This window comes from Hyperolius riggenbachi, chromosome 6 (assembly GCF_040937935.1).
Source record: "Hyperolius riggenbachi isolate aHypRig1 chromosome 6, aHypRig1.pri, whole genome shotgun sequence".
In the NCBI taxonomy this organism is placed as follows: Eukaryota; Metazoa; Chordata; class Amphibia; order Anura; family Hyperoliidae; genus Hyperolius; species Hyperolius riggenbachi.
In genome coordinates, this window is record NC_090651.1 from 131429159 (window position 1) to 131452646 (window position 23488).

Consider the following 23488-nt stretch of genomic DNA (forward strand, 5'->3'; position numbering starts at 1 on the left):
CAGGTATGCATAAAATCTTTTTTCTGGGGCCTCTGGTTCCCTTTAAAACGATAAATATCTTTCAGGCAGGACAAAAAAAGCAGGTTTTGAAATGATAAATTACGTTTTGACAGTCGGCGCCATTTTTTAACTGTATAAAACGATAAATATCGTTTAATAATGCTTTTCAATGAGGTGCCATTTTTATAGCGCCCGTGCCTGGCGCCATTTTTCACTGCTCCCTAGGAGAGGGCGCACAACTCACTCAGCTGTCATTTTCCTATTGTTTTTGAAGCAGAAAAAAATAAGAAAAGGGCATACATGGCAGTGACTGCAAGCCAGATAACTAGAGATTAAGGTGTTGGGGAGGTTGGGGGCCCTAGGGCACTTCATACTCTAATAACAATCAGTGTGTGACAGCTGAGGTGGGAGGGATGGAGGGGCGCACTTTGGTGTCTCAGCCTTGCATGCTGGAGGACCTTGTCCCGGCTCTGTAGAATATAAATATATATAAATATACAGTATATGTGTGTGTATATATACAGTGGGATGCGAAAGTTTGTGCAACCTTGTTAATCGTCATGATTTTCCTGTATAAATAGTTGGTTGATACGATAAAAAATGTCAGTTAAATATATCATATAGGAGACATACACAGTGATCTTTAAGAAGTGAAATTAAGTTTATTAGATTTACAGAAAGTGCACAATAATTATTTAAATAAAATTAGGCTGGTGCATAAATTTGGGCACTGTTGTCATTTTATTCCAAAACCTTTAGACCTTGGTAAGCTCAGTGACCCCTGACCTACATACACAGATGAATCCAATTATGAGAAAGCGTATTTAAGGGGGAGTAAGTTTTACTCCTCTTTTAATTTTCTCTGAAGAGTAGCAAGATGGGGGTCTGAAAACAACCCTCAAATGACCTGAAGACAAAGATTGTTCGCCATCAGGGTTTAGGGGAAGGATACAGAAAGCTGTCTCAGAGATTTCAGCTGTCTGTTTCCACAGTTAGCAACATATTGAGGAAATGGAAGACCACAGGTTCAAGTTCAAGTTAAGGCTCAAAGTGGCAGACCAAGAAAAATGTTGGATAAACAGAAGGGACGAATGGTGAGAACAGTCAGCGTCACCCACACACCAGCACCAAAGACTTACAAGATCATCTTACTGCAGATGAAGTCACTGTGCATCGTTCAACCATTCAGCGCACTTTACACAAGAAGATGCGAGAGTGATGCAGAGGAAGCCTTTTCTCCGCCCACAGCAAAACAGAGCCGATTGAGGTATGCTAAAGCAAATTTGGACAAGCCAGCTTTATTTTGGAATAAGGTGCTGTGGGCTGATGAAACTAAAATTGAGTTATTTGGGCATAACAAGGGGCATTATGCATGGAGGAAAAACAAAACAGCATTCCAAGAAAAACACCTACTAACTACAGTAAAATATGGTGGTGGTTCCATCATGCTTTGGGGCTGTGTGGCCAGTGCAGAGACTGGGAATCTTGTCAAAGTTGATGGACGAATGGATTCCACTCAGTATCAGCAGATTCTGGAGATCAATGTCCAGGAATCATTGACAAAGCTGAAGCTGCGCCGGGCCTGGATCTTTCAACAAGACAACGACCCTAAAAACGCTGCTCAAAATCCACTAAGGCATTCATGCAGAGGAACAAGTACAACGTTCCAGAATGGCCATCTCAGTCCCCAGACCTGAATATTATTGAAAATCTGTGGTGTGAGTTAAAGAGAGCTGTCCATGCTCGGAAGCCATCAAACCTGAGTGAACTAGAGATGTTTTGTAAAGAGGAATGGTACAAAATACCTTCAACCAGAATTCAGACTCTCATTGGAACCTACAGGAAGCGTTTAGAGGCTGTAATTTTGGCAGAAGGACTATCTACTAAATATTGATTTCATTTCTTTTTTGTGGTGCCCAAATATATACCTGCCTAATATTGTTTAAACAATATCTTGGTCGTGGATTTTGCTGCTCATGAAGGCCGAGCTTTGAGCTGCAGCTCTGCCTCCACGCGCGTCAATCTACTAGCGGATCTCCGCCTCTCCCCGCCCCTCTCAGTGAAGGAAGACTGAGAGGTGCGGGGAGAGGCGGCGATCAGCGGGGATTGAAGCGCTAAGAGGCAGAGCTACAGCCCTAAGCTCTGCCTCAAGCAGGAAGCGCTCCCCGGACACAGGAGAGGGGATTTGGGGGTATAAACCCCTCATTTTGCTGTGGGATATCGGCGGTTTAGCAGGGCTTATGGTGCTTAAAATGAATACAAGTTAAAAAAGAGAGTTTAGACTCGCTTCAAAGTCTCTTTGAATGCAGACTGAAAACCCACCTGTTCAGTCAGGCATTTGAAGAATTATAATTTTGTTGTGTTAATATTTCATCCTATTACCAATTACTGAATCTGAGAGAGCCTAATCACTTTGAGTCCTATGGGAGAATCAGTGTTAGTATATGGTAATGCTTGCATGTTAGATTTGTAGCATTGCATCGCAGTTGCATAATACCGTGTTATAATGGGTTCTAATGACTGTGAACTGCAATGGAGACTTGACGTAGACTTTAATATAAAGCCTACTTTCAGCGAGTTAGAATACTTGCGATCAGTTACAATGTAGTACTGTGAAAAGACCCATAGAATTGTATGGTAGTCAGTTGACATGCAGAAATACTCAGCAACCCAACTGAGGACTGTGAACAGGCCTGAAACTGTTTATGGGTTGGGGGGGGGGGGGGGGGGCTGGGTTACTGACCAGCAAGGCTGACCAGCCAGACATAATGTTCGGTCCTGGCTCTGGCTACATTATTGCATACTACCTAAAGTAAATACAGGTGAGCTGTGCATGCAAAATAGTAATGAGGTCCAGAAAAAAATAAGATACTGTTTGAATTAATGTGTAAGGAGTGGTCAAAGAATAGTTACCATATAGAGATCAAAATAAATAGATATCAAATAAAAGTTAACTTTATTTCAAAGCTTTAAAAAAAAAAAAGCACCACAAAGCTATAAATAAGTTTGTTAAACACTTTGAAGTGACTACATAGAGAAACAAAAGATATACTGAAATACAATACGGCTAACAAAAACCATGGTGATACCCCAAAGCAGTGGCATGGCTAAGGAGCTATAGGCCCCAATGCAAGTTGATGCGCTGATGGCGCCGCTGCCAGTAACAGATGCAGGAGAGGAATGCAGAGGGGAGAGCCCGAGGTGAGGGAGGGGGGAGACTGTCCCCCCTCCCCACTGATGTGCAATGCTCTCCCCTAATGCTGCGACCCGTCCTGCCCCCCAAAACGGCCCTAAGCGGGCCCCTCTTGAATGGGGACCCGTTGAGTTCTAGTTACGCCCCTGCTTATAATTAAAAATGCTACTAATGTGGGCTTCTCTAAAATAAAAAACACTTAAAGGAACACTATCGATCTACATATTTTTTTCAATTGAGATAGGAATTGCTTGGGAAGTGCTGCTAAGTACTGGTGTATACATTTCACTGGCAACCTCTTTATTTACTGTTATCAAAATACTTTCAAACTTTACTGACGCCAAAACTGACAGCAGAAGAGAGGGAAAACTCCAACTTCTACAGCTGCAGGTTGCAGCTTCTGTATCCTGTGTTTCTGACTGAAGTGTGTGAAGAGAGCAGAGGAAATGTAACATTTGTAATTGTCACAGCTTTTGATACTGTTTTTGCTTTCAGAGAAAAATACTCTGTAGTCTGATGTGCAACACTGACTGTGAATTGAAGCAGACACCCCTTCTGCAATTGATTTGTCCCAATATAGCTAAATCCTACTTTCAATAGATTAAAGCTTTTGCCTCTGATATTTAACATGAAAAGTAGGAAAATGTTTACACAGCTACTTAGACATTATTTGTACATTGTAATTTTAGAACACTTGGGCATTGATAGTATTCCTTTAATTATGCACATTTTTCTGCATTCATAAATGGGTGCATTTGTACATGAGAGGTAATTCCTTTAGTTCAGCATTTCTCAATATTATTACTGCATTTTAAAGTCTAGGTTTAGCAAGGACTCCCTACTATGGTTGACTAATCAAGTACCCCTTGAGGCCGGTTTCACTCTGTGGATTGGCGGCACCGCATCTCCAAAAACAGCCCTTCGGGGAGTACCGCGTTAGTACCCTCTTTCCCTGAAAATAAGCCCTACCCTGAAAGTAAGCCCTAGCTGTAATTTTAAGCATACTTGAAATATAAGCCCTACCCCAGAAATAAGCCCTAGCGAAAGTTAAAGAGGAGGAAGAGGCAGCCAGTAAGTGGGGACACAGCGGTGCAGTGCCAATTGGGCACTGATCCTGTCATCCCAGCACACAGCAAGGTTATCAGCAGTGTAGGGATGACAGGATCAGGTGCCTGATCAGTACAGCAGCATACCTTCCAATCCAGGAACAGCACAGTACAAAGGAACAGGAAATGATCTGCTGAGAGACACTTCCTGATAGAAATATAAGACATCCCCTGAAAATAAGCCCTACCACGTCATTTGGAGCAAACATTTATATAAGAAAGTCTTATTTTCGGGGAAACACGGTATGCGGTAATCCTCATCTGGCAGCCGGCCAAGTAGGAAGTGATGTTCAGTTCCTGTGGCCGAAGCAATCACGTGTACAGAAGCGTATTGCTAAAATACGCTTCCGTGCATGCCCGACGTGTAAGACGCATGGTGGGCATTTTCACTAACACATTTCACCATAGACTTACATAACTTCTGGTCCGACACAGGGTAATGTAGGGTTGCTCTTGCGTCAGGGATGCAGTGAAAATGTCACTTCTGTCTCACCAAGCCGCACCGCGTTAGTATGAAAGGCCCCATAGACTAACATTACCCTGCGGTGGGGTGCACTGCACCAGTGTGAAAGGACCCTGATGCATAGATATTTGTTAGAAGGACTCAATGATTGTGCATAATTACTTTCCATAGATGCTCTTGTGCTTTGAATCCACATAGTCCCTGAACCAAACATAAATAACACCTGGTGTACATGTATTCCACGTTGATAACTTTGGCTCTACATGATACCATCATGCAGTTACCAAGAGTGAGAAGAAAGCCTTACTAGATCCAAATGGAAATGTATAGGAATGTCTAACAGAAACAATTCATGTACTGTATATAGCGCTACTGAAAGCTCACAGCAGCCAAATTATTTGAAAATTTTCAGCCAATATTCTGCAAATTTAGCCTAGTTACATTAGAAGGTAAATGGCAGCAAGTATCACCAAAATACCCAGAAGCTTCAAATGAAAAGGAAATGAACTCTGAGTCATGTCATTATCCAAGACCCGGGTCTTGGTTGGCTTAATGATACGGTCTTTCTGAGTTAGAATAGCTTTCCTGGCACCCTTCCACTGCCCAGGTCCACACAGGCGGTATTGGTAAGGGGTACATGGGCCAAAGAACAATTCCCAGGCCAGTTTAGGATCTGAAAACCAAAAGTCCTTCATATTGGGCTTGCATCCTATCTCTTCTGCTATTTCATCCATGTGTGGTATATAGTCCACTTGTATGGTGTGGCGATCACTCTTCACATACCTAAAGAAAGAGGTGTTTTGAAAAAACAAAAACAACAGTTAAAAAATACAACGATAAAGCACTTTATTCATATTCCGCCATGTACTTGTAAATAGAGAAAATATCATTATTATTTTTTCTTTTTTACTTGCTAGAATTTTAATGGTTGGTTTACAGCTCTGGATGGCACAAGTGAAGCTGACGCCAAGTATATCACAATAATTAAACCAAAGTTGTTGGTTCATTACTTGCTTAATGGTTGTAATGCCTTTGAATGCTTTTGTTGACTTCACTTTATCTCATGATTTACTTGCATTAAATGTACAAGTGACATATTTAGTGTTAATTTTGTAGATAATTATGCACATAAATTAGTGTAGATGCAGAAATTGCACACAAACTATCACATTATGGGCTTGATTAACTAAACCGTGATAACTCATATCACGGCCACGCTAGTGTTGCAACTGCAAGTTTTCGCACGCAAATAATTCGCGATTGCGTGCGGAAATTCACGATTGCACACGAAAACGCGCGCAAAAACGCTGGAGTGGCCGTGATATCACGGTTTAGTGAATCAAGCCCTTTGCATTTTCATATAATTCAGAACATCTTTTCACCCGTAGTAAAGCAGATTAACCCTTCTCAATCCTATGTCTGACATTAACATTTTCCCCTATAGCACCAATGTCGGATATAATCCGAGATAGGAAAATGTGCCTGCCGCTAGATGCTGTTGTTGCCGGTAAAATCCGGCAAAGTGATCTTCCTCTAATCAAAGTGTCAGACTCTGATTGCTACTGGCCCCATCCACCGCTGCTGCAGTACGTAATATAAATATTACGTGTGCACATTTGAGAAGATGGTAGGGGCACCACTGCCAGATCTGGTCCAGCACGTCTCCCACTATGTGGATGAAAGTGACAGGCAAAGTTTAACACTTTGATTCCCTCCAGCAACATGGAGCATCACATAACAGTGAAATTAGGCAAGGGGACAGAGCTACAGCACAAGAGCTAGCACTGGCCCTGCCCCCCACCACTGATTCTAGGTCACCTTGGTGCTCTGGTGTGAGGCAGTAATGACCCTCCAAGCAACCACCACCACTGATCACCCATGGGGAAGGGAAGAAGGATTGGAAAAGGTTTATGATGTGCAGGTAGCAGGTTTAGATGTACTGGTAGCAGGTTTAGATGTACTGGTAGCAGGTTTAGATGTGCCCCCCCCCCCCCTCCACATTCTGTCCACCACCCTGACTAGCAATCACTGGTTTGAATGTGCTCCCCTCTGATTTCTGCTCTGCCCCCCACATGACAAAAAAAGCAGTGTTAGCTCTGTGTTCTCCCTGTAATTTTTGCAATCCTGTCTGGATGCACAGCATCCGATAATGTTCTGGGCATGCCTATTTCAGAGATGCTTATGTATGAGCAGCACTTGGCAAGTATGCATACCCATAACATTCCCAGTGCCAGTGCTGTGCACACCCATACAGGAGAGTGAAATTACAAGAAACGCAAGTGGACAGAGCTTACACTGCTTCTTTGTCCTCTGTGTGACTGGCTGTAGTCAGAGCCTCAAACAGGTGACAGGGCAGCGCAATGGAGAAAAGCCCATCCAAAACAGAGAACAGGTTAGTAGAAGGATCCCAAATTACACACGCTGGCATAGATGTAGTGTTTAGATCAGGTGTCCTTTAAACAGAGACAATTTAGCACTTATGGCAAGGCAAGGAAGGACCGGTCTTAAAATGAGTCAGCAGGACGTTTTGAAACAGAATGATACCAGAATGATACCATTTACTGAAAAAACAGTGAACTGTTGGCTAATAAGCCTTCTTCAGACTTTGTTCCTGTATACTGACAAGATATGAGAACACACAACTATACATACATTCAGCATCAGAAGGAGATACACAGCTTGTTTTGCAAATATGAATAAATGTCATAAAATTGTCATCCTGGTTCAAAAGGCCCTGCTTTCATTGATGCTCTACTGCTACTATTTCTCCAAGTCCTGTGCCTTCTGCTTTTTATCACCATAGGCAGTGGCGTAGAAATAGGGATAGCAGGCATAGCAGTTGCTGTGGGGCCCCAGGCAGGGGTCTAGTCCTGGGAAAAGAAGTGAGTGGACTCACCTAGAAAAACCAAAAAATGGGCGTGGTCAAACATACTGTGGGCGTGGTCATGGGTGGGGCCAAATATACATGACCTTAGCAGTGATGTAAAAGGAAAAGGTCTGCCGGGGAAGTTTGAGCTCTGCCGCAGTGTATCCCCCCAAAATAGATGTAATCTGACAGCATTTCACCAAAAAGACACATAATCTGGTAGAAGTTCCTCCAAAATACAGATAATATGGCAGTGGTTCCCCCAAAATAGATAATGTGGCAGCAGCAGTTCCCCCAACATACACAATTTGGAAGCAGTTCTGCAAAATATGCGAAACCTGGCAGCGGAACACCCAAAATACATATAATCTGGCAGCAGTGGTCCTCCAAACATACACAATCTGGCAGCATTTCCCCAAAATATGCATAATCTGGCAGCAGCCGTTCCCGTAACATACACATAATCTGGCAGCTGTTCCCCAAAATACACTAATCTGGCAGCAGCCGTTCCCCTAAGATACACATAATCTGGCAGCCAGTTCCCCAAAATACATAACAGCGGTTCCACAAAAATGCAGATAATCTTTCAGCAGTTCCCCCAAAGTAGGTACCCCCAGCATAGGTAGCCAGGTCTATAGGTGTCCCCAGTATAAGTAGCCATGAGTATAGTAGTCCCCAGTATATGTAGCCAGAGGTATATGTGCCTAGTATATGTAGCCAGGGGTATATGTCCCCAGTATATGTAACCAGGGGTATACGTGCCCAGTATATGTAGTCAGGGGTATATGTCCCAGTATATGTAGCCAGGGGTATATGTCCCCAGTATATGTAGCCAGGGGTATACGTGCCCAGTATATGTAGCCAGGGGTATACGTGCCCAGTATATGTAATCAGGGGTATATGTCCCAGTATATGTAGCTAGGGGTATATGTGCCCAGTATATGTAGCCAGGGGGATATGTGCCCAGTATATGTAGCCAGGGGGTATATGTCCCCAGTATATGTAGTCAGGGGGTATATGTGTCCAGTATATGTAGCCAGGGGGTATATGTGCCCAGTATATGTAGTCAGGGGGTATATGGCCCCAGTATATGTAGTCAGGGGGTATATGTCCCCAGTATATGTAGCCAGGGGGTATATGTCCCCAGTATATGTAGCTAGGGGGTATATGTCCCCAGTATATGTAGCCAGGGGGTATATGTGCCCAGTATATGTAGCCAGGGGGTATATGTGCCCAGTATATGTAGTCAGGGGGTATATGTCCCCAGTATATGTAGCCAGGGGGTATATGTCCCCAGTATATGTAGCCAGGGGGTATATGTGCCCAGTATATGTAGTCAGGGGGTATACGTCCCCAGTATATGTAGCCAGGGGGTATATGTGCCCAGTATATGTACCCAGTATATGTAGTCAGGGGTATATGTGCCCAGTATATGTAGCCAGGGGGTATATGTGCCCAGTATATGTAGCCAGGGGGTATATGTCCCCAGTATATGTAGTCAGGGGGTATATGTGCCCAGTATATGTAGTCAGGGGGTATACGTCCCCAGTATATGTGGCCAGGGGGTATATGTGCCCAGTATATGTAGCCAGGGGGTATATGTCCCCAGTATATGTAGCCAGGGGGTATATGTGCCCAATATATGTAACCAGGGGGTATATGTGCCCAGTATATGTAGTCAGGGGGTATACGTCCCCAGTATATGTAGCCAGGGGTATATGTCCCCAGTATATGTAGCCAGGGGTATACGTGCCCAGTATATGTAGCCAGGGGTATACGTGCCCAGTATATGTAATCAGGGGTATATGTCCCAGTATATGTAGCTAGGGGTATATGTGCCCAGTATATGTAGCCAGGGGGATATGTGCCCAGTATATGTAGCCAGGGGGTATATGTCCCCAGTATATGTAGTCAGGGGGTATATGTGTCCAGTATATGTAGCCAGGGGGTATATGTGCCCAGTATATGTAGCCAGGGGGTATATGTCCCCAGTATATGTAGCCAGGGGGTATATGTGCCCAGTATATGTAGTCAGGGGGTATATGGCCCCAGTATATGTAGTCAGGGGGTATATGTCCCCAGTATATGTAGCCAGGGGGTATATGTCCCCAGTATATGTAGCTAGGGGGTATATGTCCCCAGTATATGTAGCTAGGGGGTATATGTGCCCAGTATATGTAGCCAGGGGGTATATGTGCCCAGTATATGTAGTCAGGGGGTATATGTCCCCAGTATATGTAGCCAGGGGGTATATGTCCCCAGTATATGTAGCCAGGGGGTATATGTGCCCAGTATATGTAGCCAGGGGGTATATGTCCCCAGTATATGTAGCCAGGGGGTATATGTGCCCAGTATATGTAGCCAGGGGGTATATGTGCCCATTATATGTAGTCAGGGGGTATACGTCCCCAGTATATGTAGCCAGGGGGTATACGTGCCCAGTATATGTAGCCAGGGGGTATATGTCCCCAGTATATGTAGTCAGGGGGTATATGTGCCAGAATAGGTAGCCAGGTGTCCCCCCCCCCCCAGGAGGGGAGCAGCGCAGAGAAGACGGATAGCTGTGAGCAGCGGTGGAGAAGGGGGCCATCTCCCCCCTTCTCTCACCTCGGGGCTCTCCTTCCCTCGCTCTCCCCTCCACAAGTAATGTGCGGGCAGCCAGCAGCGGGCGGGACTTACCTCTCCTCCTCGTCGGTACACCGGATCTGCATGCCGCAAGTCTGGTCTGGTTCAGACCAGAGCAGCGGCACGCAGATCCGGCGCCGCAACGAGGAGAGGTAAGTCCCGCCCGCTGCCGGCTGCCCGCACATTACTTGTGGAGGGGAGAGCGAGGGAAGGAGAGCCCCGAGGTGAGAGAAGGGGGGGGAGATGGCCCCCTTCTCCACCGCTGCTCACAGCTCTCCTTCCACTGCGCTGCTCCCTCCACACAAGCCAGCGTGGACGGCGTCCACCCTAGGAAAATAGTAAGTGGACGCCGTCCACGCCCCACTCGACCCCTGGCCCCAGGCCACTAGGAGGCCCCATCCCGGTAGCAGGAAACATATTTTTTTTATTATAACATTTAGTTCATTAACAGAGCTGGAAGAAAGCCTCTTCCACCCTCACCAAAGCTCCCTTTCTCAATGATCCTGGCTAACATCTTGAAGCAGCAGCAGGCAGGTGAGAGGGGACTATTTTATCACCAGTCTGCTGTGAATGGATGCCTCCCTGGCTGGCCCAACAATTAATCTGTAGTTCCGGCCAGGGAGGAGTAGCTGCTGGTGGTGGTGTGCACGGAGGTCGGAGGATTTCCTGATGCTGCTGTGCAGAGTGAGGAGACAGCCTGTGTGTGACATACAGTTCCTAGGAGAGAGTGCAACCTCGTTGTTCCATGTGAGTTGAGAGAGCAGCGCTGCAGATGCTGCTTGCTTCTCTGGCTACTAACTGTGTGCAAGTATAGAGTAAGTGTAGAGTAGGGAAGGGGTTGCAATGCTAAAACTTATATTAGAAAAGATTAGAAAGGGGACAAAACTTGTAACCTGATCAGAGGTGTATTTGCTCACAGATCTGACACATGGCTGTAGCCCACCAGAAAATAGTTCCCCATACACAATGGGCTTGATTCACAAAGCGGTGCTAACTGTTAGCATGCCTGTGAAAACCACCTTAGCACGTCTAAACCAGCTTTTCGCGCGCAGAACTTTACGCGCGTAAAACTTTATGCACTTAAAACTTTACTTGCGCACTGCACAGAGAGCAGGGCGCTCCGCGCGAACTGCCTTTTAAAGCCTATGGGACTTAGCGCGCATAGGACTTTGCGCGCGCAAAACTTTACGCGCGCAAAGTTAGCGCGCGATCTGGTGAGAAATCCAGTGCTAACCTACTTAGCACCCTGGTTAGCACGTCTAAAGACTTTAGAAGTGCTAAGTAGGTTAGCACCGCTTTGTGAATTGAGCCCTATGCTGCATGTGGTGAGGAACAGCTCTTTCATCTGAGGGGAAAATGTATATTCACTTTCCATCAGACTGCACTTCTCACATTTACCTTCATTTGACCATTACTACCCTGCCCAGTGCAAATTAGCATGTCCAAAAAAATCCAGCATGCATGTACAAGCTCTTTTTGTACTGTTTCCACTGTGTACATTTGTGACAGTTTTCCACAATTGCATGTAGACAATCTTCTGCAGCACATTACAGAGTACATAGTCATGTCACTGACTGTCCGCAGAGGAGCTCACAGTCTAATTCTGTCATAGTCTTATGTCCGACCTTATTATTATTATGTACTTATATAGCGATGACATCTCCTTCAGCACTTTACAGAGTACATAGTCATATCACTGACTGTCCTCAGAGGGGCTCACACTCTAATCCTACCATAGTCGGAGTCCAATGCCCTACCATATTATTATTATTATGTATTTATAAAGCACTTACATATTCTGCAGCACTGTACAGAGTACATAGCCATGTCCCTGACTGTCCACAGAAGAGCTCACAATCTAATCTTACCATAGTCGTAGTCTAATGTCCTACCATATTATTATTATGTATTTATATAGCACTGACATCTCCTGCAGCACTTTACAGACTACATAGTCATGTCTCTGACTGTCCTCAGAGGAGCCCACAATCTAATCCTGTCATAGTCTAATGTCCAACCATATTATTATTATGTATTTATATAGCTCTGACATCTTCTGCAGCACATTACAGAGTACATAGTCATGTCACTGCCTGTCCTCAGAGGAGCTCACACTCTAATCCTACCATAGTCACAGCCTAATGCCATACCATATTATTATTATGTATTTACATAGCACTGACATCTTCTGCAGCACTTTAAAGATTACATAGTCATGTCACTGGCTGCCCTCAGAGAAGCTCAAAATCTAATCCTACCATAGTCATATGCCCATCGCAATCTAAGGCCAATTTTAGGGGAAAGCCAATTAAGTTATCTGCATGTTTGGGATATGGGAGGAACTGGAGTGCCTGGCGGAAACCCATGCAGACATGGGGATAACAAACAAACTCCATGTAGATAGTGCCCTAGGTGGGATTTGAACCGGGACCCAGTGCTGCAATACAAGAGTGCTATCCACTATGCCACCATGCTGCCCACACATTCTAGCCACATTATGCTAGATAAAGACTAACAACATTATAGACATCATTAGTAGAAGGCTGTTAGTAGGCTGTTAGCACCATCAAAGGGAGACCACTGACAAGTAGGTGTTTGCTTGGCCGGGGGTAGGGGTGGCCTGGCCAAAAAAATTGCTCTGGGGCCCAGTGAGTTGTAGTTACGCCCCTGACCATAGGCCATGGCCTTTGTGGCCTTCCCAGAAATCTGGCCCTGCGAATGTTAAAAGTCGGTTTTACATGATAATAGTGGGCTGTGCATTATCACTTGAACTAGTGTAGGTTCACCTTAAGCTCCGCCATACTGCATCCATTTTCACGAGTGTGCTTTCATACAATTCACTTTTTCCAATAAGTTTTTTCCAAGGAGATAATTTTTCATCTTTTGCTTAAAATAACCTTTACACTCTGCAATTGAAAAACTACCAAAAAGTAGGTGAAAATGTGCTGTCAACGTTATTCTGAGTATTATCTTGCTTGCTGGTGACTTAAAAGGTATTTTATTTATAATGTGAAAATATTACCTACAAGAAAAAGTGAATTGGGTTGGGCCTAATGTGAGCAAAAGTTGTCAAGCTAACATGAGTGAAATACATGTAGAGGTGAAATATATTTCTTGGTAACTTAGTTCCAACACGCCTAAACAAGGCGAGTACAGGTTGATGAAAGCAAAACCTACAACGAATGCAAATTGGCTTGGGAGGGAGCTCTAAAACTCAGGAACTAAGCATATGACTGTTTGACCCAGATGCAAGCTAAAGTCTTCCTGGAACTTATAGAACAATTAAAAGGCTATTAGAATTTAATTACCAGCAAGACTAAAGGTGGCCATACATTTAGAAATCAGATCCTCATTTTTTATTATTTATTAATGATAATTACATATTTCCAGTTCACTTATTTCATTGTGCTTTGTCGCTGTAATAAATGGCAGAGATGCCGCCGCGCTGTCTGGCGGTGGGGCGGGCATCTCCGCGTTCAGACGGGCGGTCCCGCGCAGAAAACACAGGTCTGAGTCGGCTGGGATCCCTAGTGCACCTAGATGGAGAGTTACGCACGTGCGCGCCAGAAGTCAGGACCTTTATACCAGCAGGAGATGTATCAGCTGATCAGGACGATCAGCTGATTCCTGCTGGACTCCTGATTGGCTGAGTGGCTCGGGCGGGGCGGCAGAGTCCTGCAACTATATATTCAGGTTGCTTGCCAGTTGCTGGTTGTCTGCCGTTGCGAACACTTATGTGGAAGCACTCAGACCTTAGTCAGATCCAACAGTGTGTTAGAACCAGGAGGACCTGGGAATTCACACTGAGCCAGATTACTTCTGCGTATTATTGTGTATACTTCAGACTAGTTCCAGGGTGTCGAGACCACGGACCTCACACCCAAGATTAGGGACTCTGTGTTATCATTCTGTTATACTTCAGACTAGTTCCAGGGTGTTGAGACCACGGACCTCACACCCAAGATTAGGAACTCTCTGTCATCATTCTGTTATACTCTAGACTAGTTCCAGGGTGTCGAGACAACGGACCTCACACCCAAGTCTAGGAATATGCTGTACCATCATATTATACTCTAGACTAGTTCCAGGGTGTAGAGACCACGGACCTCACACCCAAGACTAGGCATTGTTGATATCTGTTATGACCTATTGCATTCCTGACTATCCCTCTGCTTTCTGATTCGGTACCTACGTATATCTGATTACCTGTTGCCAAACCCTGCCTGCATTGGATACCGAATCAGTCTTCTGCCTTTGTACCTTATCTGTCTGTGTGTTGCCGACCTGGCTTGCCCGACCAAGAGAGCTATCTCTCACCTTAAGAGATAGTCTCCAGACCTGCTAGTGACATCCACCTCTCAGGTGTCACTCACTCACAGGTCCTTCCTACCTTCATCCTGGGACTCCAGCCCTTTGGAGGTCTCAGGCTGCTGGAAGGTTTTTGTACTTCCCAAAAGGCGGTATCGCCCGTACTGCCAAAGACCACCTGCTCCTCGGGTGGTCTTACTCAAAGTCATTACTGTTGCACCAAACACTCACACTATCAAGGTGTCCAGAGGTTAGTTATACTTGGATTATCGGTGATTCTGCAGATCATCAATAATCAGGTATAATCTGTATTCTTGGTGATTCTGCAGATCACCAATAATCAGATTCTCTCTGTGTGCTGACACCGATCTTTTTTGAGGGTAAGACCTTACACTAGCATGGGAGGACAGTGTTGTTTAATGTCTCCCACTGAAGTATGAGGATTGTGATTGGTTAGTTAATTTTATTGTGGTAACTTATGGCAGTTGCTTGAGTCATGTGACAAAGCACTTGGAGTGAAGTTCATGGTTAGTTAATGGTTTATTATATTCTGGTTCATGTTTTGTAAGCCCCCAATAAACAAAGGGCTGTAGCCTGTAAATGGCAAATATGTGCTGTTATTTGCATTATGAAGTGTAAGTAATAATAAATAAATAATAGTATTTGTGTACACATGCACTCTCTTGTTCTCTCTCTTCAGCCTATGACAGCCGATCACCTCTATGCCTATGAAGGGGACAGCCGTGCCACACTTCTGTCCCCAGTACAGCGCTGCTGCTGATCACAGCGATGTACACCCTAATTAGATGGCGGTTTCACCGTCTAACAGTCTCACAAAGGTGATTGCCACTCGAAGACTGAAAGCTCCGCTCCGCCCATTAAGCAGGAGATGCGCGCGCAGGCTGCGCACGATCTCCTGCAAAACACAGCCCCAGGACTTTACACCGATCTGCGTTAGGCAGTCCTGGGGCTGCCGCCACGGCCATCGGTGTGACGCGGTTGGGAAGTAGTTAAAGGACTTACAAGGCAAAGATGGTAAAAAAAGTTAAATACCTATTCAGTTTTATGACCCTTAGGGGACGCCATCCGCATCCCCCCTTCCATTCTGCCACGCTTGTAAAGCAATACCCAGGCTCATGGGCGTCCCAACCCGATCCCTCAGGTCGTCCTCAGCTGCCCCATTGAAGATGGCCGCCGGGTCCGGCCGCGGCTGCGCAACTCTCACAGCCGCAAGTGCGGCTGCGCAGCTCTAAGTCCTCCTCCAGCTTCGACCTCATTACCAGCAGTCTCGCGTACATAAAGCACACGAGACTGCCGTAATGAGGTCATAATTAAGGCCAAGCTGCAGGGCTGCACAACACAGCACACGTGTGATCGCCCCCCCCTTGTATTTTTTTTTTTTTAATAAATATTTATGTTTGTGTTTTTGTAATTTTTTTTATGGTTTCTGTGTTTGTTTGTTTTTTAGAAATCCCCTCCCTCTCTCCAGCCGGCCATTCACGCGATTGGCTGTCATAGGCTTCTGCCTATTAGAGCTGATCACTCTCTTGTCCCCCAGGGGGACAGCCGTGTCACACGACTGTCCCCAGTACAGCGCTGCTGCCGATCGTAGCGCTGTACTGTGTAAATAGACGGCGATCACGCCGAGCGGCGACAGCCGCTTGGAGACTGAAGAGGAGGCAGAGCTCCGCCCCCCGAAAAGGAGATGCGGGCACAGGTTGAAGGAGATGCGCGCGCAGATCTCCTTCAGTAGCCGGCTCCAGGACCTAACGCCAATTGGCATTAGGCGGTCCTGGGGCTGCCGCCGCGGTCACGCCCATTGGCGTGAGGAGGTCTTAAAGTAGTTTAAAAAATATATTTTAAAAATGCAAAGAAAAATGTTTTTTAAAGTCAGGCAAATGACAGTTTAAAAACCATTTTCACTTTGCATTTTTAAAATCAAGGTCTTTTTGAAAAACTATTTTTTTACTTGTTCCCAATATTCCCCTTAACATACTGTACATACAATTTTTGTGATGACAGCTTGTATGGAGGCTTTGCTATCAAACGCTAAAGTCATGAAAGGCATTAAATTATGCACGTTTTGTGTAATTATGCAAAATTAGTCACAAATGTTCCCAAAATTACGCATTGTCATTTCAAAATTACAATTATGTGAAATGTGTGCTCAGCACTAAGCATTATATAAATAATAATCCCTTAGAGAGGTAAAACATGCAAGTAATTGAGGAATAATCTGACCTTTTCTGCATGGCTTCTTTTCTCTTGTTGATCTCTTCCACCATTTCACCCATAGGTGGTAGTTTTGCTAGACCTGAAATAAACATACTTATGTAAAAATCTGGATTTTCAAGGTAATTTCAACATCAATTAATTTAATATACAGGGAACATTTTTAAAGATGCCCGTTGCCTGGCTGACATGCTGATGTTTTGGCTTCATGTTTCCCCATCCTTACACATACTTTCCAGTGTTCTCCCCAGAATTTTTTTCCAGCCGGGTGGCATGATAAAGTAGCCGGGTGGTGTTGGATTTCCTAAGGGGGGGGGCTGATTTTTCCATTTCACGTGTGGTAGATGCTACCTCCCCAACATGAAAGGCATCGAACGGTACATCCGGTACATGAAGCATGGCTAACGGTACATCTCATACATTAAAGATGGCTAGCGGTTCATCCCGTACATTAAGCAAGTGTTGCTTCCAACATGTAATAACACATGCACACACACAATGTACACACACACACACACATACATTCTACACACACACACACAATCTACACAGACACTGTACACACATACAATGTACAACCACACTACACACACACATACAATGTACAACCACACTGTGCACACACATACAATGTACAACCACACTGTACACACACATACAATGTACAACCACACTGTACACACACATACAATGTACAACCACACTGTACACACACATGCAATGTACAACCACACTGTACACACACATGCAATGTACAACCACACTGTACACACACATGCAATGTACAACCACACTGTACACACACATGCAATGTACAACCACACTGTACACACACATGCAATGTACAACCATACTACACACACACGCAATGTACAACCATACTACACACACACACACACACACACACACACACACACACACACACACACACACACACACACAGTACAACCACACTACACACACACACACACACACACACACACACACACACACACACACACACACACACACACTGTACACACACATGCAATGTACAACCATACTACACACACACACACACAATGTACGACCACACTACACACACACTGTACACACACACTGTACACACACACTGTACACACACACGCAATGTACAACCATACTACACACACACAATGTACAACCATACTACACACACACACACACACACAATGTACAACCACTGTACACACACACACACACACAATGTACAACCACTGTACACACACACACACCTTGAAAATTACCATCAAATATGGAGAGCTCCTAACGTATGTGAATGTCAAGTTAATGTTATCTTGTCAGGGTTCAGGCTGTCAGCAAATGAAGCGAAAGCAAACAACAAACCTGCTGAATAATCCATACCCATAAACATGATACTTAGGTCTGCTGAAACAGATCATCATACTGGGCCACTCACAGCTCCTCTGGAACTCCTGGGTGATAGAAAGAAAGCAGGAGCCAGCGAACCAGTCTGAGGAAACCATTTTCAAACTACCCGTGCAGGGGGCGGAGCTACTCAAGCTCTCTCCGGCCCCCTGCTGTTTGAATGCAATTACACGCCCCCTGCCAGGTGATTGGGCAGGGGGTGGTGTTCTCCCGACAGCTCAGCCTCTGCTCATAGCTGCAGGCTGAAGATTACCAGCGGCGAGTGCCGCCCACAAGTTGGCCGCTGTATTGCGCGATTGGGCAGGGGGTTGTGATGTGACAACAGCTCAGCTTCAGTTAATAGCTGCACGCTGAGCAAGGCTAGGGCTTACTAGCAGCAAGCGCCGCCCACAATATGGCGGCCGCCGTATCGAGCGGCTGCGCATTACTAATATTCAGCAAACTCCTGCTGGGCACCCCCAAGTTGACATATGGGGCACCTCAGCCAGGCGGGCGGGGACTTAAAACAGCCGGGCGGCCCGCCCACTTAATTAGCCCTGGGGAGAACACTGCTTTCCACAAACTGTTATCAGGCTGCAGGGTAGCTCTGTTTTTAATATTACAGTAGAGTCTCGGTTAAACAGCACGGATAGGGATCGGCTGATGCTGGATAAATGTGCTTTCTGGTTGCATGAGACTCCATGTTAAAAATAGGCCTAGCTAATACAGTACTATACCCCTCTTTATACACATACCATGAACTCTGTATTTAATATTACAATACAGTACTGGAAAGTATATTAATCTTGGGGGAGCAATGGAACCCAGGCTTTAAGCACAGCAGAGTTCACAAACAGCCTAAGAAGTTACCCTTCACCACTGAGTACTGCCGGTGATTTATGCTGCTTGGTTGAGACTGCTGGTTAGTTGAGTTTAGTATAATCGCGACTCTACTGTATTATTATTGTTATGCGGTGTGCGAAACTGCTGATGTGTATTCAGTGCTAATTACCAATACATCTGCTGTCCTAAAGGATGTTTAAATAGGCAAATGCGCCTAGAATTGTCTGCACAGCGATTCTTTCAGAATTACCGGTATGCTATAATTATTGTTGTTTGTATGTGGGCAACCAATTAGCTGGGTTTTTTTTGTCTTTTTCTATTGATAAAAGTTTTGTATTTTAGATATAGATTCTTTTCATTTGGTACTTTGGAAGCATGCTTTTGGCGGATGCAACCCAAGGGTGCACCTGAACATAAAAGAGGGGTTGTTACATGTGAAAGAGAAGGCACATGAAAAAGGGAAATTGATAACCAAAAGAGCTGTTCATGGAGCAAAGGAACTGCAGTTCATGTATGATAAACATGGAAGAGTGGGCTCCACATGGAATGGGAGGGTTCTGCTGTACATGAAAGGGGATCCACAACATACTTGGCCTAGAGCAGTGGTGCGAACCTTTTAGAAGCCAAGTGCCCAAACTGCGACCCAAAATCCACATATTTATCACAGAGTGCCAACACGGCTATTTATACTGAATCCTGAGTTTTTAGTCAAAAAATAAATACAACTAATGCGTTAAAGGCCACTCTACCCCATGCATGAAATACATACATTACCCTCATATAAAATAGCAGCAATTACCTACACATATGAAAACCAGCATCTACCCCACATTTAAAATGCATCAACCAGCCCCACAAATGAATTGCAGAAATTATGCCACGTTTAAAATGTATCTTTCACCCCAACAAATGAAATTACCCCACATTTAAATTTCATTAGTCACCGCCACAAATGAGCAGCAATTGCCACATCCTGACATCCAGTTCCTCCCCCCTATGAATGCCACCCTGGCTGAACCTCTTTGAGATCTCAGGAAGTAGGTAGCTGCAGATGGGCAGGAGGATAGGTAGAGAGAGATGGAAAGTAGGTAGGAAGCAAAAGAAGCTGTGAATGGAAAGTAGGGTAGGTAGAGGGATTAGGTAGCTGATGTAGGACAGGAGGGAGTGTAGATAGGTAGGTAAGGCATCTGTAGCTGGGTGGAAGGATAGGTAGGCAGGTTAAGTAGCTGTGGCTGGGCGGTAGGGAGGGAGGGTAGGTAAAGAGAGTAGTTAGCTACTGTAGGACAGTAGGGAGTGTAGGTAGGAAAATAAGGTAGGTGCAGCTAGGTGGGAAAATAGGTGGTGAGGTTAAATGGTTGTGGAGAGAAAGCGTAGGTAGGTATGGAGGGAGGTAAGGTAGCTGTGACTGGAAGAAGAGGGTAGGTACAGAGATCAGATAGCTGCTGTAGGACAGAACAGAGTGTAGGTAGGTAGATAAGGAAATTGCAGCTGGGCGGGAGGATAGGTGGGGAGATTAGGTAGTTGCACCTGGAGGGAAAAAAGTGTAGGGAGGGAGGGTAGATAGAGGGATAAGGTATCTGCTGCAGGAAAGGAAGCAGTGTAAGTAGGTAATGTGGTAAGGTAGCTGCAGCAATGGAGTAGAGAGAATAGGTAGCTGTTGCTGGGTGGGCAGTATGGAAGGGTAGGTAGTTACAATTTGGGTGGGAGGGACTGCGGTTAAGCTGCACCAGAGTGGACTGTAAGGATGGTAGGTAGCTATGACTGGGCAGGCATGTGTAGGGTAAGTAGCTGCAGCGGGCAGGAGGTAGGGTAGGTATATGCTTCAAGGTGGGTGGAGGAAAGGTAGGTTAGGAGGGTAGGTACTGTAGGTGCATGCTGTTGCTGGGCGGCCAGTAGGAAGGGTAGGTAGGTGGTGCATGCTGCTGGACGGGAGAGTGAGGAAGTAGGGTGGGTAGTGAGAGAGAGAACAGGGTTGTGAGAGAGGGAGTTTAGTGAGAGACAGTGTGGGTACTGAGAGAGAGGAGAGTAGTGAGAGGAAAAGAGTAGTGAGAGACGAGAAGGGAGAGAGTTAAAAAAAAAATAAGAGAGAGAGAGAGACATGCAATCACGCTTGTTTTTTCTTTTCAGCTACAGACTGTCAGGGAAAGTCATAAAGCAGTGAATCACTCACTCCACGCAGAAAAAAAGTTTGAAGAAAATACAGGTTCTCTTTCTCTTAATAAAAAAACATTCTGGAAGCCTCAGTCATAAAGATCATGAAGGGAGATTAGATACAGAATACGGAGACCTCTCCGCAGCAGTGTGAGTGGAGGGGGCGGGCCGGCAGGACTAGTGAAGCAGCTCTGCTTCTGTTCCCGGCGGAACTACAAGTTAATTGTCAATGTCGGAGGGATCAATGCGCAGTGAGGTGGCAGGTCTAAATTAATTAGTCCTCCTTCACCTGCCTGCCTCTGTGCGCTGTAAAATATGCAAGGTTTCCAGAGGGGAGAAGGAAGGGGAGATTATTTTGCTTAATGTTAAAAAAAAAAACAATAAAAATGTACAATATAGCAGCGGTGGCAGGCAGCAGCACGCGTGCCAACAGAGAAGGCTCAGAGTGCCACTTCCGGCACGCGTGCCATAGGTGAGCCACCGCTGGCCTAGAGGCACAAAACGTATAAATCCAGCCTTGCAAATGTCCACCCCTGCTTCCTGGCTCCTTCCAATAGGTTTTCCCCAGCACTGCCAGACGAAGCGCCTGGGACATAAGTGCCACCCGACAGACTGCAAGAGGGAACTGAAGCAGTCACTCACACATGTGGTAAATGAAACTATCAAGTAAGTCTGCGCCACTTTACTTTACTCCACTCTAGAAGCAGCAGGCAGAGAAGAGTTCCCCGCCCCTCCTGAGCACCACAGACTTGGGACCTCACAGGAACAATAATGGTACAGCACTAGGTTCAAAAGACTGCTTCACTCCAAAGCTGCAGCGACAGCCCAAAAGTGATCGCCAACCTAAGAAGCCCTGGACCACTACTCCGGAAACAGTAAATTCGGGCGCCTGAGGCTAGTGGACAAATCGGGCGCCGCCATTCACTTCTATAATAAATATCGTTTAATGGGCGCCCGGTAGGAAAAAAGGGCGCCGGAGAAAACTAACGTTTTAAAAGCGGCGCCCGGAGACTTAATGTTTTATTACTGTTTCTCATGATTACACATTATTTAATGATTTATACATGTTTAAATATTATTTTTAAACGAAAACCAGTACAATATTTTTCCCAAACATTATTTTTAAACGAAAAACATTACTTTTTTTTTTTTTTTTACATTATTTTTAAACGAAAAAAATTACAGGGGGGTCTTAGGTTTAGGCACCAACAGGGGGGTCTTAGGTTTAGGCACCAACAGGGGGGTCTTAGGTTTAGGCACCAACAGGGGGTCTTAGGTTTAGGCACCAACAGGGGGATCTTAGGTTTAGGCACTAACAGGGGGGTCTTAGGTTTAGGCACCAACAGGGGGTCTTAGGTTTAGGCACCAACAGGGGGGTCTTAGGTTTAGGCACCAACAGGGGGGTCTTAGGTTTAGGCACTAACAGGGGGGTCTTAGGTTTAGGCACCAACAGGGGGGGTCTTAGGTTTAGGCATCAACAGGGGGGTCTAGGGGTTAGGGGTAGGTACAGGGAGGGTTACTTAGTAATTTTTTTTTTAAACGTTATTATGCGTTTCATTCTTTAAACGAAAGATTAACGTTTTTACAATTGCCGATTTAATACACATTATTTAATGATTTATAACGTTTAAAAACATTACTTTTAAACGAAATACATTTTTAAACGTAATCCATGTTTATCGTTAAAAACCCGGCGCCCTTTTTTCCCATCGCCCCTTTTTAACGTACGCCACTACTCCACCTTCCAGTGAGTGCAAGAAAAAAAAAACATCAAATACACAGATGAACTAAAGATCAAAACACAGATGAACTAAATATCAAAACACAGATGAACTAAGGAACCAGGAAATGGCAGGGGGTTGGTGCTCACACAGGTGGAGTGGAGCCAAATCTCCAGTTGTCTAGTATTCGTTTTTACCTTTGAAGACTCTTGCTGCCCAGCGAGCCTGCATCTCAGACATTGGCATTATAGCCCCAAGCGGTTGGATGTAACCAATGAAAGCCATTGTTGATTTTTCCAGATGTGGAGGAAATACCATTTTATATAAAGGCACTTGGTTATGTTCCACCTTAATGACAGATTCATCAATGTAAGGAAACGAAAAAGTGTATCCTGTGGCAAAAATGACAACATCAATGTCTTTTTCCACAGATCCATCTTCAAAGATGGCATCTCTCTCAGTGAAACGTTTCACATTCGCCTTTATCAGAACTTTGCCAGAGATGATGCGATTGGGCAGATCATCACTAATTGTTGGATGTTGACTATAAAACCTGTACATGAATAGGAGTACAAGAACATTTCATGTATCAAA

At 45.0% G+C, this 23488-nt stretch overlaps 1 protein-coding gene across 5 annotated transcripts in view; it reads right to left on the reverse strand.

The window, feature by feature from the left end:
- Window positions 1-642: 642 nt before the first annotated feature.
- LOC137521115 (flavin-containing monooxygenase 5-like) overlaps window positions 643-23488 on the reverse strand; it is an 80224-nt gene continuing 57378 nt past the window's right edge. For 4 of the 5 annotated variants that reach the window (XM_068239929.1, XM_068239927.1, XM_068239928.1 and 1 more), the window contains exons 7-9: window positions 23092-23447; window positions 16803-16875; window positions 643-5545 (exon numbers count right to left, since the gene is read on the reverse strand). In XM_068239929.1, the coding sequence (XP_068096030.1) occupies window positions 5200-5545; window positions 16803-16875; window positions 23092-23447 (775 nt within the window). In that variant the 3' untranslated portion in view covers window positions 643-5199. The remainder of the gene's footprint in view (window positions 5546-16802; window positions 16876-23091; window positions 23448-23488) is intronic. The other variant, XM_068239931.1, reaches the window with a different exon arrangement.